Source organism: Haematobia irritans, chromosome 1, assembly GCF_050003625.1.
Source record: "Haematobia irritans isolate KBUSLIRL chromosome 1, ASM5000362v1, whole genome shotgun sequence".
NCBI lineage: Eukaryota > Metazoa > Arthropoda > Insecta > Diptera > Muscidae > Haematobia > Haematobia irritans.
In genome coordinates, this window is record NC_134397.1 from 46,329,690 (window position 1) to 46,343,877 (window position 14,188).

Here is a 14,188-nt window from a genome sequence, read left to right on the forward strand (position 1 = left end):
TTCGTGAGTGTGCGTAAGCGCGAGTCCTACCAAAAAATATCGTGCGTGAGTATGATTTTTCAGTCGTGAGTGTGCGTGAGCGTGAGTAAACTATTACTCACGTGCACACCTCTACTTAGTACCCAACTTGATAGATAATCTTATGGGAGTAACACAGAAAAATCCATGGTCCAGTATGCGCTTTATAGACTATCAGTTATTCCGGACGGAGTGTCGGTGTTTGTAAAGAATCTTACAGTGTGTCGGATCGGTACGACTTGTTGGCGATGACTAAATGATCGGTAAATGTGTTATCGATCCCAAAAACATTCAGCAGTATCGATTATGCCTTCGGACTTAACTTATAATATGCACAATATATGGGATATGTTCGACACGAGCACTGTCGTCCGGAATAACTGATAGTCTGTAAAGCGCAGTAGATAGATATATATTGAGCGTAGTACCCACTTTAGATAAACATTTTGATTGCATTCCATATATAAAAATGAAACCATATTAAGTTATTGTATTTTTTGTATTTGATGCATTTATTTTCATTATATTGACTTGCTTATATTTATACTAAAAATTTGTTGCTAAATTAAATTCTCCAAAAACAATGGTTTTAAATGATTTACTACTATTAACATCAATAAATTAAATAGTCAGTTAATTAAACACCCTACACCAATAATTAAGGGTTAGTATATATTAATATATAGATATTTGTGAAATTATAATTCTATAGTCGAGTGTCCAGTATGCATCTCTAGGGAAGTTTTTGCTTCCTACATAGTTAGATTTGCTAGAAAAAAAATCCGTGGAACTTCATTATCGATTATTTACATTTAGCTCCTGTACAAAAAACATAACAAAGGTGTACAAAATTTCCGCTAGAGGTGCATAACGGGCTAAGGGTGAAGTTCACATAAAAATTATTTTGAATAAATCTGAGTCATATTATAATATAAAGATTAAATATTCCTTAGTTTAAGGATATTGTTCAAAACAGCTAGAGAAAGTTACCAAGTCAATAATACTGTAGAGCGTTTTCATACAGATCAGACGCATGCCAACCTTTTGTTATCACTATAGCCGGGTATGAACCTCTAGCAAAATTTCGCTATCCATAAGAGATGCAAAAGTACATTTGCTAGTGAATTTTTCATTAGAGAGATGATATCAATTGTTTAGAATTTCTCCCGTAAGAAATATATACCGTATACTGTATTATCGACATGCAAAAGGAATTGTTGACAAAAATGAGATTCCCCTGAAGGTGCATATTGGGCTTAACCATACGATGCGATTTAAAGCTTTGATGAAAAACGTATCAATAGCAATGACAATAATGTACGCCCAGTATGGATGCCAGTAAGGCAACTTCGCTATGCGTTTCTTACATCAAACAAAAAAAAATTGTTATTCATATTAGCAAAAATGTTTTAGAGAAATGTTAACAATCGATAACAGGGATGCAAATTTTGATAGTTTTCAATTAACCGAACATTTCATAAATAATTTTTGATTTTCTATAATATAGCCATCATTAGTTTCTCTCAAATTTTTGTGGTAATATAATAAGATCGCGGTGTAGGGCATTTTTACAAAGTGAAGAAATTTTAATTACTTATCGATGTTTTTTGTTTTTGAAAATTGTTAGATGAAAATATTTTAAATATTTTAATGGTTTTTTATAAAAATTATAAATACAAAATTTTAACATTAATACATATTAATTTTATAAAAGATATTTGCAGAAATTCTTAAATTCTAAAATATTTTAACGAAATGGCAAGAGAGTGGGAGAGAGGGAGAGGACTCACTGGAAAACTTTAAAGGAAAGGAAATTATGAACTTTCAGTTAACTTAATATGAAATTGGATAATAAATTATTGGGTATATATTCTATATTTTTATAATTTTATGTCAACAACTTGCAATTATTATATATCTTGGTTGCAAACTATTAATTAATATTACTAAACATTTCGGCTTACCCCCTTTTATAGTTATTGTAAACAGTCTTACTTTTAAACAACATATACTTATGCTCTTTTTTTCATCTACACAAAGCCATTTGCTCTGTGCAAAAGGGGTGATTATATATTTATCATTGATATATTTCGTTAAAAATTATTGTTATACAGAACATTCATTGTATTGATCAATGTAAGTAGTAATTTTATGGCTAGATAGGATGAGAAAAATAGATTTTGGAAATTAATTCGCATATGGTAGATACTTAGTTTCGACTATATTTATGGATTTCGAATAGTTCTACAATATACGAATCGATATTTTTTATTCAAATTTGCTTGATACACATTGAACCTAAATTTTAAGATTCTAGAAATGTGCTTTATATTAAGTTGGTATAATTTTATTTATTTTTTTTAAGCATTTAGTTAGGTACTTTAGTTATATAGAGCATTTATGCATATTGACAGAGACTACAAATTGCATTTTAGTCATATTTTATAGGCTAATTTAAAATTGTTTGGTTGGTTTTGAAAAATGATATACTATATGTCAGCTCCGAATAATTTTGAAATTAAAACAAACATTCGATAAGATCACCCCAAGGAATATCGTGGTTTATATCAAAACTGAATAAAATTTAGGGAACAAGAAATGCATCGGCGTTATAAGTGGCCCCGGACAACAAAGCCTTGATTGAGACGTGTTTGGCGGTGTTTAAGTGTTATGCGAGGAGGTTTCTGTCCGTTTCGTTGCATTGTATTGGTGTATACCAGAGACCAAGGTATGGTTAGGTTAGGTTAGGTGGCAGCCCGATGTATCAGGCTCACTTAGACTATTCAGTCCATTGTGATACCACATTGGTGAACTTCTCTCTTATCACTGAGTGCTGCCCGATTCCATGTTAAGCTCAATGACAAGGGACCTCCTTTTTATAGCCGAGTCCGAACGGCGTTCCACATTGCAGTGAAACCACTTAGAGAAGTTTTGAGACCCTCAGAAATGTCACCAGCATTACTGAGGTGGGATAATCCACCGCTGAAAAACTTTTTGGTGTTCGGTCGAAGGAATCGAACCCACGACCTTGCGTATGCAAGGCGGGCATGCTAACCATTGCACCACGGTGGCTCCCAAGGTATATTGGTAATAGTGGACTGTAGTCGGTGAACGTGTTTTTAAAAAAAGGAGCTCTGCCCCAGCGGTCAGAAAGGTACTGGTCACCATTTTCTAAGATTCAGAAGTTGTGTACTTTGGGAAGGGAAAAACGTTGCATGGATTGTATCATTCCGTCAATCTCAGTTTCGACAAAAAAAAAAAAAAAAAAAACACACACACCAAAAATTTCAGCGGTGGTTTATCCCCTCTCAGTATTGCTGGTATGTTTCCATAATGCGAAACGACTTTCGAACTCGGCTAGAAAAAGGAGATTGAGCTTAACATAGACTCGGGCAACACTCATTGATTCAATTCAATTAACTTTTTAATTGGAAATATTTTGGTGATATATTTTCTGTGTATTTTGAATTTGTTTTTTGTATGCAAAATTAAAAATAGTGACTCTATGGTGAAACAATTCAGCTGAATGATGATGCCATTGTCGCCACACGGTCTATTTACAGGCTTCCCCTAACCATGCTTTACAAGCGGGTTAAAATAAATGGAGCCAGCAAGTAGGCTAAGTATCGAGTTCAAAGACTACCAAGAAGAGGCTAATGACTTATGGGATCACCCTCGTACATAAGATAGTTAATAAATATTCACTGCTTTCGAGCTGTTTTACAACTTGTATTGGTGTGGGGAAAATTTGGTTTCGTCTGAGATCGATAATAATGTCTCGTTAGTACAAGTTGTAATAGACTGAAAATTTATATATATTTGCTAACGAAAATTCCATGAGGCGATGCTATCGATTGTTTACATTTTGCTAATACATGGCAGCACTGTGTTATTGGCACGCAAACGAAATTTTTGCAAAGGGTGCATACAGGCCTTAATCCGGTATACATATCATCAGTAAAAGTGGGTATTAAGTTCGAGTTTAGCCGCTAAAATGGTCATTTTTTCACGATTATTTATTGTACCAAGATATTTCGTTTGAGTTGCGTACCGATTTGAAAGCAAAAGTTTATTTTCTTAATTTACCGAAATTATTTTCTGTATTAATGGCCAAAATATCTGGGTATATACTAGTTTTTCTATATAGCTTTAGTAAGCTTTGTGTAATCTCTGTCATAGTTAGTAGTTTGTTTGTAGTAAATTATCTAACAACAATAAATTATTTGAAATTTAATGTAGTAATTAATGTTTTCACTTTTGTTTTGCTTTTGAAGTGATATGCAGTTGGCGGATATGTTGTCGAAAGAGCGCATATTTTTCGTTTTTTTTTTTGCTTTTAGTTTTGAATTTTTATATGTATTTTTTTTTAATTTAGATTTCTAATAAATAATGAGCATATACATACATTTGTAGTATTTTCATATACATACATAGATAAATATGTAATTTCGAATTTTCGTTAATATCATTTCGAACGTTTGTTTTTGTAATTTTCATGGGCGTTAAGGAGGACGTATTGGGAATGACAATTGGTATGTATCTTTAGGAGAGACCAAGAAGTAACTTAGCAGTGACGTCTTTGTAGTTATTTCGATTAATTACTTTTTTCACATTGTAACGCATTTGTTAACTTTTAAATATCATAATGACATACATATATGTATACTATAGATGAGAAGGAAATTTTTTTGTTTAATTTTTTTTACAATAACTTAAGGAATTCCTTAAAATTGGATTTCTAAAAAACTTGACTACAGGCTTAATTCGGGTAATGTTGTTAGAGGATGTTGATTTACCAAGTGTGGTTGTGAAGTTTGATTATCACCATACGATGCCAATGGTGATGTATCTATACCTTCCTCTAATGGTAGGGATGTTGGTGTAGTTAGTTGGTTTAGTGATACCTCTGAAGTTGCATCGATGCTACGGCTATTATCATCAATTCTACTGTTACTGTTATGCGTTTGATTTAACTCCTTGCTCATTTCCGTTCGTATTGTCGTTGTCAATGGTGGGTTTATACCTATCGTTTTATGAACATTCATATTTCGCTGCTCTTGTGAATCCTCATGAAAACGATTTCTTCTTAAACTGGTTGCACGTTCTGATGGGATTTGATGTTGGTGGTACATCTGCTGCTGCTGATGATGCTGTTGATGCAATCTATTGTGTGGTTGATTATGATTATTGTTGTATATGGGAGGGTTGTATTGTTGCCCCAATTGATGATGGCTATTGTAATAGGAATGCTGTTGATGTACATGATGTTGCTGTTGATTCTGTAGTTTCCATTGTTTACGACGTATGTTGTTGGCATTTGATGACCAACGACTGAAAGTACAATCAAAATTTATAGGTTAGAAATGTATCATAATTCTATGGCTGGTAGATAGAGCCCAACAAATCTATAATAAAAATTGTGTACACTAATAGAAAAAGCCATGGGTCAAGACGGGTCTTGCTAAAAATCACATCTTCCCTCATATGGTAGGTTCTATAAATCGTGAACACAGGGCAGTCACCTGCTCCTATTCAACACACATGTGAATGTTTTCAGTTATAATTCCTACAACTCTGCTAAAACTCGTCTACCTCGCTCTCTTACTTATCTTTGTTGTCTTTGGGTCACCCCATAGATCCTATTCATCCAACTTCACTTACTTGACTTTGCGTTTTCTAAATTCACTTCCCTTTGCCTACTAATCAGTGATTACAGTTCATTTGGGTTTTCGTTTCCCTTTTTCCACACACGTTCATATTTTCTATATTTTGCGCTACTGACTCGCAGTGACTATCATAATCGAAGTTTCTACTTTTCCTGAAGCTACTATTGATCCTTTTGCTAGAACTAAGCTCGAAAAACTCGCCACTACTCAATCTCTAGTTTAAATGGACAGCCTACTGAGGCTACGCGATGCCTTCCGTGAACCGACCAACTTCGAGTCAATCAATTCCCGATCACCTAAAATGTAGCTATGATCTGTACTTTAATTACTGCGGCTTCTGGCGTACCTGAAGCACAGACATAACCATAGGCTCACTTGGACTATTCAGTCCAATTTGGTATCACAAGTGGTGAACTTCCTCTAATGGGTGCTGCCCGATTCTAAACTCATAGAAAAAAGTCTGCTAAAAACAGCAGTCGATGTCTGCTGTTATATTTTTGTACTTCAGGGCCTAATGAACAACAATTTATAAAATATTTAGGTTATACATTTTTCCCCAAAGCATATTTAAGAACCAAAAGTAGTTTTTGGTATATTTTTGCCCTGTAATATACTTACAAGCTCCTAAATACGATCAGCAAACATTTTGTTTACTGTTATGCCTCAATTCGATAAATATTCAGATTTTTGGTCAAATATTATAGATATCCCTAAAATATTGTTTTAATTATGTTAGGATAGCTCCTAAGATGACATTTTTATTTGTTTCAGCCAAAATAAAACATGTTCTAGTGCAATCGAGCTTAAAAAATGGCAGGAAATGTTTGCTATTTCAGCAAACAGTGACTGCTGTCCCTTTTACAGCAGACTTTTCTGCTGTCCCTACTAACAAATTTCTTTGGGTGTATGTTTACCTCAATGACAAGGGACCTCCTTTTCATAACCGAATCCAAATAGCGTTCCACATTCCACTCAATGGAACCATTTAGATATATACTCAGAAATGTGTATTACTGAGAGGTGATAATCTACCATAGAAAAACTTTTTCAAGTTCCATCGATTCGGGGATTGAACCCTTGTGTTCAAGGAAGGCTAACCATTGCACCACGGTGGCTTCCGAAACATCTACTGAGCTCTACTATTCCAGTGACCACTACAAGATAGCCTACTGAGACTCTAGCAAATCACTAGTTTCTATGGACAGCCTATTGAGACTTCACAATGCCTTCCGGGATACGATCAACACTCGATCATCTGCGAATTAACGAAATTACCAATTCCTCATGACCTAAAAGATCGCAACGGCCAGTAATGTAATCATTTAGGATTCCACCATACCCGCACCCTGTGGGAGCATACTAACCATTGCACCGTGTGGGAGCCACCGTGGTGCAATGGTTAGCATGCCCGCCTTGCATACACAAGGTCGTGGGTGCGATTCCTGCTTCGACCGAACACCAAAAAGTTTTTCAGCGGTGGATTATCCCACCTCAGTTTCACGGCAATGAAGAACGCCGTTCGGACTCGGCTATAAAAAGGAAGTCCCTTGTCATTGAGGTTAACATGGAATCGGGCAGCACTCAGTGATAAGAGAGAAGTTCACCAATGTGGTATCACAACGGACTGAATAGTCTAAGTGAGCCTGATACATCGGGCTGCCACCTAACCTAACCTAACTTAACCTATACCCGCACCGTTACAGGCTTGAAGTGACTACCATATCCGAACCTGAAGTTAGTATCGATTCGAATTTATAACTAAGGCCAAAAAGCTCGCCAGAATTGAAACGTGAATATGAATTGACAACCTAAATCACGAAACTGTCCTTAACGGACCATCGGTGAAACAACGATTTTACCAGTTCCCGATAGCATAGTACATTCGATTTGTAGATGGAAGTTCTCCAGCGTTGCCAGAATTGTTTCACCAAAAACCGCTAGATTTGCCCAAAAAAATAGCTAAAAAAAGCTAAAAAATGCTAAAAAATAGCTAGAAAAAAAGCTAAATTTTTTTGTATCAAAAGTCACATATTTGATTGAAATTTAACAAGCTTAAAGGTTTTATTTCACTTACAATACATATTATTTTCATTTTAATTTCACTTCTGTGAGACTGTAACAATATCTAAGGCATTTAGCTCTGTTTGCGTATTCGATACATTTTGATTACTATCACAATTTTTTTACTGGAAGTCCTTCGTTTTGTGGGAGCTATCTTCCCAACACCTCTATTTTATTTACTTGTTATTTTAAAATATTAAATGATCTAAGCATGCTTTGGATTTGGTAAAAAAATGATTTGTCATTTTTTTAAATAAAATTTTAGTTTGGTTTTGAAATTGTGAAAAATTCGAAATACATTACTTTTATTTAAATTGTAGAAAATACCTATAGTTTACATTTCCCAGTAAAAACATTTTCCTTTTCTTCATGAGCTATCAAAGTGCTTTAAAAACGTGCTAACGCCAACTTAAATTTCCAAATTCAGACTCGACTTCAAGAAGAAATTATTGTATATATACGTTTTTAAAATAAAGTGTTGAAAAACATCTTCTCTTTTTGAACGCTATTTTGGTTTGTGGTTAAGATGAATAACTCCTCACATTTAAAGACTATTTCATTAATTCTTCCTTCTTTCATGAAAACATACCCATTTTTAAGTTGAATCACTTAATTATATGGACAAAACGACTTTATCGTCTTTTGGACAAGGAAAACAGTTTATATAAAAGAAATTCACAAATGCTATTATAACCAAAATTCGCGTTCGTATTTTTTCAGTGCACAAAGCTATTCACATCTACTATTTTAATTTAGTAATATCGTAATAACTTTAGAATATTATAATAACATAAAAAGGATAAACGAGTCAAATGATAATATTCCCAATAATTTACTGACAGTTTATCTAACAAATTTGTATGGTAATAGTAGATTTAAAGTTTACGATAACTTTTATGTATTTAATGAAGAAACTTTACAAGGTGTATTTGCTACAAGAATGCCCGCATAATGGCTGGACTCATTATTAATGTTTCAACTGAGCTTTGAAATATGTGGAAACCCTTATACTTGCAGCAAGGCTTAGATAAAAACGCCGATTTATCCATATTTCAATAGAAACATGTCGAAAATAAAAAAAGCCAAAAATAGCTAAAAGGGTCATGAAAAAAAGCCAGAAAAAAAGCTAAAAGCTAAATGCATTTTTTTCCCGCTAAACATCTTCAAAAAAAGCCAAATCTAGCGGGAAAAAAGCTAAATTGGCAACGCTGAAGTTCTCCCGTATATCTGGAATCATCTATATCACGACGAATTCATCAATTTACGATTAATATGATCTCTCAAATGTATTGCCCTAGTTTCACAAATACGTCCACATTACTTTTGCATATAAGACTGAGTTCACGTTTTAATAATACACTAAATATTATCATTTGGAAAGGGTATCAATGATCCGACTGTCCGACATTAAGTCTTTCTTATTTGTCTCAACCCAAGAAACCTAAGTCATGCAAAAGGTCAATAAAATTTCTCGCTTATTTAACTTACTTGGATAGTTTCCTGCGTTTCGACTGTGGTCCTTCGAAGTCCATACGATTTAAACCCACATCATCATTTCCATGCAGAGAGCTCATAAAGGGATTTGTAACTGAAAAAGAATTATTTCCATCTGAAATCTAGTAACGATAGACAAAAAGTCATAATTCTTACCATGTTTTCTTTTAGTACCCCTCTGAAGATTATTATTCATGGTTGAATGCGATAAATCAGTTACAATCTGAGGCCTTTTTATTGTACAGCTTCTACCTTTACAATTTTTGAGCTTGGCTAGAGTATCATGCATATAGGATTTCTCAGCTAAGGTAAGAGATGAAGCACGATTCAATGTCTCAAAAGGATCTAAAATAAAAATGAATTAGTTTCTCTTCCCACGTGTCTTTGGAGGTTAAGACCTACCTATTAACAAATTGTAAAATGTTATAAGACCCGTGGTAAATTCGCAATATAAATAATCATGGGTCGAATTGATGGTCCTCAAACAGGAGTAGGTATTATTGTTGGCATTCATGCAGAAACAGAATGGACTATCATTCCATAGAGGAGCAGTTCGCCAATGGCTACTGTCATGGGAAAAGCAATTCATTTTCTCCGATAGACATTCCTTTTCCAAACGGGCTTTCTTAATACGTTTACGCTCCTTCTTTCGTTGCCTTTCCTCTTTCAATTTACGCCGGGCTTCACGTGCTATTTCTTTGGAATCAGCATAGCTGAGGAGGAGTAGCAATAATATTAGCAAATAGATCTTCCCACAAGAAAACGTTAAGAACTTACTCATTATCCGGTTCACAATAACATTCGGCAGGACCAGAAAATTGATTATTCGAATTGTGGAAAGGATCATTCGGAGAATGCCGAGAATTGGAATAGGTTTCCTTAACCTCTTCTTTTTGTCCTTTATATTTAGGTTTACTTCTATCACTAGATTCAGAGCTTGAGGCTATGCTTTCTGAAGTTGAACTTGAGAATTTGTTGTCTTCGACACTACTGGAGGAAGCTAAAATGAGGAAATGTTTTGGGAAGTTAGACTGCGGTATTTTGTAACTGTGGGCCAAATTTGATGGTATTCACTTACCTTCTGATGATGGCTTGACAGTGGTTGTTGATGTATTTGGCACATGATTACGATTTTTATTCTTCTGTGTGGATGTTATTGTATTCTCATGATTCCCTCTTCTTGAATTGGAAACAAAATAGTTCATATCAAACTCAGGACCCTCTCCATTGCTTTCAATCACTCTTCGCCTGCCGCCACTGGCATTGACGTTACCACTGCCTATACCCACACCAGAGTTATGATGCCGATTGTAGTTGTGATGCTGTTGCTGAGATTGATGATGATGTTGATTAGTTTGAATTCTGTGACGACCTTTTTGATGACGGTATCCCGAGCCATTTTGGGAACCCATGTCCGTATTTGAATCTCCTCTCATTTGATAGGTAAACTCATTATTCCAATGTCTACCCTGTTGCTGCTGTTGTTGTTTACTTTCTCTCAGTTGTTTCTTAATATCTTTCAAGTGTGTGATTTTATCCTTTAGAACCTTAATGAGCATATCAATTTGTGATCTTGATTTACGCCATGTCTTCTCATCATCATAAATGACGTCGGAACAATTGACTTTACCACTTTGAGATTCTATATAGCATCGTGTACCCACTCTTCCTCCTACCTTTGGAAATTTACCACCTCTAACAAATCCTGCTGACGTTATCTTGGTGGCTGATGTCTTACTCGTACTATTCACTGTCCAATCGTGTTCGACAAATTTCAATTCCAAAGTTTCCAGAGTATCTTGAATTTCTTGTATAACTTTGGATATTGCATCATTGGAAGAATTGCTCTTTTTATTCTCATCACTGTCTAGAGATTCGGGAGTATCAAATAGATTCGCAGTTAATTCGCGTTTGGTGCGTGTTGTCTTTCTCGCCCGTTGTTCATGCTGCTCCAGCAAATATTTTTCAACGTCATGTAGATTTTTGTGCAAGTCCAATAGTTCTTCCATTTCATAGGGTAGATCGGAGTGATAGAGTTCTTCGATATCGAAGTTCTCTGTGTCTCGCTTATGACGACGGGAATATTTACCCATATTTTGAGAACTGCAAATAAACACAAATAAATAATTCATCTTAAAAATATCCTGAAAATTCCAATGCCAATTCTCGGGATGAGGAAATCAGTGGCTAGTACGACACTACGCTAAGCTTAATCACAAGAGACCTATTTTTTACATTAAGGTTCGAACTACCATTCACATTATACTTCCAAAATCCACTTTAACAAGGTCGCGGGCATGCTAACCATTGCACCGTGGTGCAAACAAGGTTGAGCTTAATCAGGCAGCACTCAGTGATAAGAGAGAAGTTCACCACTGTGGTATCACAATAGACTGAATAGTCTAAGTGAGCCTGAAACATCGGGCTGCCACCCAACCTAACTTATTATCAGTTTGGAAGACTTATGCGAGACGTTTTATATAAATTTTATCTCCTCAAGAAATTTTATTATATGCGGACCTGACAGATTCAATGACTTCCTAATCGATTATGTCAGCGATAGGTTTCATCACTGTAGCAAACTCAACTAGCTGTACTGGGAAACCGAAAGTTCTGAACACCTTATGAGATCTTAGTATGAAACAAAAGGTTAATTTTGCGATCTGAGGAACGTAGGCTTGTCCTAGAGGCTAGACCATTTAGTGCGTGGTCTACTGTTGTAGTTCCGAGAGCTTTCGATGATAATTAGTACGGGAGAAATTTCAGTTTCCCGACGTATTATCATAAGTAAGGCATGGTAAACTCTTCAGCGATAGCGATCACCATTTTCGCTAATACTGAGTCCAAGGGAATTTCTCTATAGTGATAAGACTAGGTGAGGGTTCGATAGGTATTTAGCTTACTAACGAAAAAATATCGTACGAGGGTGGTCCACTTAGTAGCCTCACCACGTGATACAATAGTAAAAATCCACATCGACTATCTGGAAAAGGTAACCGATGGGCCAATTTGACCTTGCATTAAAAAAAAACAATGGTAACACTTTACGCCATGGACAAATCCATCGAATTGGGCTAGGACTGCTATACAATCCGGGGATATTCTAATCCAGCAGCGGCTCAATTCTCCAGAATCACCACAGTCATATCGATCGAATTAAACTAGGAACAGCTACCCACCCCACTGCAGGAACCGAATGAGAGGCGAGTCCCCCAGAAAACGTATATCTCTGAAAGGAAGATCTACATCGACTAGCAGGAAAAGAGTAAACGATCACAGGCCTGTACTATGTCGACATTAAATTTAAGAACAACGGTCCTTTGTTTCCGTCGCCATGGTAACACAGCGACTAGCTTCCCTCGAATCGTTACGTTAATATTGCTTGAAATTGGCTAAGGTGGTCACCTTGTTGAGGATCACATTCCCCATTAGGTTATAAATCCATTAGGACTAAACAGATAACAGGTTGGCAGATAAGACCCCGGTCTAACAAAGAAAAACACATTTTTTTGTCAAAATTCGTTTTTATTATTCAACATAGTTCCCTTCAAGAGCGATACAACTACTATAACGACCTTCCAATTGTTTGATGCCGTTTTGGTAGTACTCCTTCGGTTTTGCCTCAAAAAAGGGCCTCAGTTTCGGCGATCACTTCTTCATTGCAGCCAAATTTTTTCCCTGCGTGCATCCTTTTGAGGTCTGAGAACAAGAAAAAGTCGAAGCCCAATTCTCGAATTTTTGCCATCGTTCTCAATGACTTGTGGCACGGTGCGTTGTCTTGGTGGAACAACACTTTTTTCTTCCTCATATGGGGCCGTTTTGCCGCGATTTCGACCTTCAAACGCTCCAATAACGCCATATAATAGTCACTGTTGACGGTTTTTCCCTTCTCAAGATAATCGATAAAAACTATTCCATGCGCATCCCAAAAAACAGAGGCCATTACTTTGCCAGCGGATTTTTGAGTCTTTCCACGCTTCGGATACGGTTCACCGGTCGCTGTCCACTCAGCCGACTGTCGATTGGACTCAGTAGTGTAGTGACGGAGCCATGTTTCATCCATTGTAACATATCGACGGAAAAACTCGGGTGTATTACGAGTTAACAGATGCAAACACCGCTCAGAATCATCAACACGTTGTTGCTTTTGGTCAAATGTGAGCTCGCGCAGCACCCATTTTGCACAGAGCTTCCGCATATCCAAATATTGATGAATGATATGACCAACACTTTCCTTTTATATCTTTAAGGCCTCTGCTATCTCGATCAACTTCATTTGACGGTCATTCAAAATCATTTTGTGGATTTTTTTGATGTTTTCGTCGGTAACCACCTCTGTCGGGCGTCCACTGCGTTCACCGTCCTCCGTGCTCATTTCACCACGCTTGAATTTTGCATACCAATCAATTATTGTTGATTTCCCTGGGGCAGAGTCCGGAAACTCATTATCAAGCCATGTTTTTGCTTCCACCGTATTTTTTTCCCCTTCAGAAAATATTTTATCAAAACACGAAATTCCTTTTTTTTCCATGTTTTTCACAAAAACAAAAGTTGCTTCACAAAAGACGCTCTATCTCACAAACTAATTGACTTACAGACGTCAAATTTTGACACGAATCATTTGAAGGTTGGTACTATCACAATGGACTGAATAGTCTAAGTGAGCCTGAATCTTAATCGGGCTGCCAATTTAACCTAAGGTTGATACTATATAAAAATAATTTAATACTAGCGACGCCATCTACGTGTCAGACCGGGGACTTATCAGCCAACCTGTTATCAGTCTGATGATAGGTCCAGAATTTTACCTGTGTCCAGAATTTTACCAAATACGCCTTTTCGTATGTTTCATTCTGCTAGAGATACAAAAATACGCCTTTTCGTTAAGATGTTACAGTTCCGAGAACAGAATGGCATTGGTTTCGAATGATAACCTACTAAATATTAGA

The 14,188-nt window shown here is 36.0% G+C and overlaps 1 protein-coding gene across 1 annotated transcript in view; it reads right to left on the bottom strand.

The window, feature by feature from the left end:
- Positions 1-503: 503 nt before the first annotated feature.
- Sulf1 (Extracellular sulfatase Sulf1) overlaps positions 504-14,188 on the bottom strand; it is a 140,202-nt gene continuing 126,517 nt past the window's right edge. The window contains exons 10-15 of the mRNA XM_075290183.1: positions 10,318-11,342; positions 10,017-10,239; positions 9,642-9,952; positions 9,396-9,584; positions 9,234-9,333; positions 504-5,349 (exon numbers count right to left, since the gene is read on the bottom strand). Coding sequence (XP_075146298.1) covers positions 4,770-5,349; positions 9,234-9,333; positions 9,396-9,584; positions 9,642-9,952; positions 10,017-10,239; positions 10,318-11,342 — 2,428 coding nt within the window. The 3' untranslated portion in view covers positions 504-4,769. The remainder of the gene's footprint in view (positions 5,350-9,233; positions 9,334-9,395; positions 9,585-9,641; positions 9,953-10,016; positions 10,240-10,317; positions 11,343-14,188) is intronic.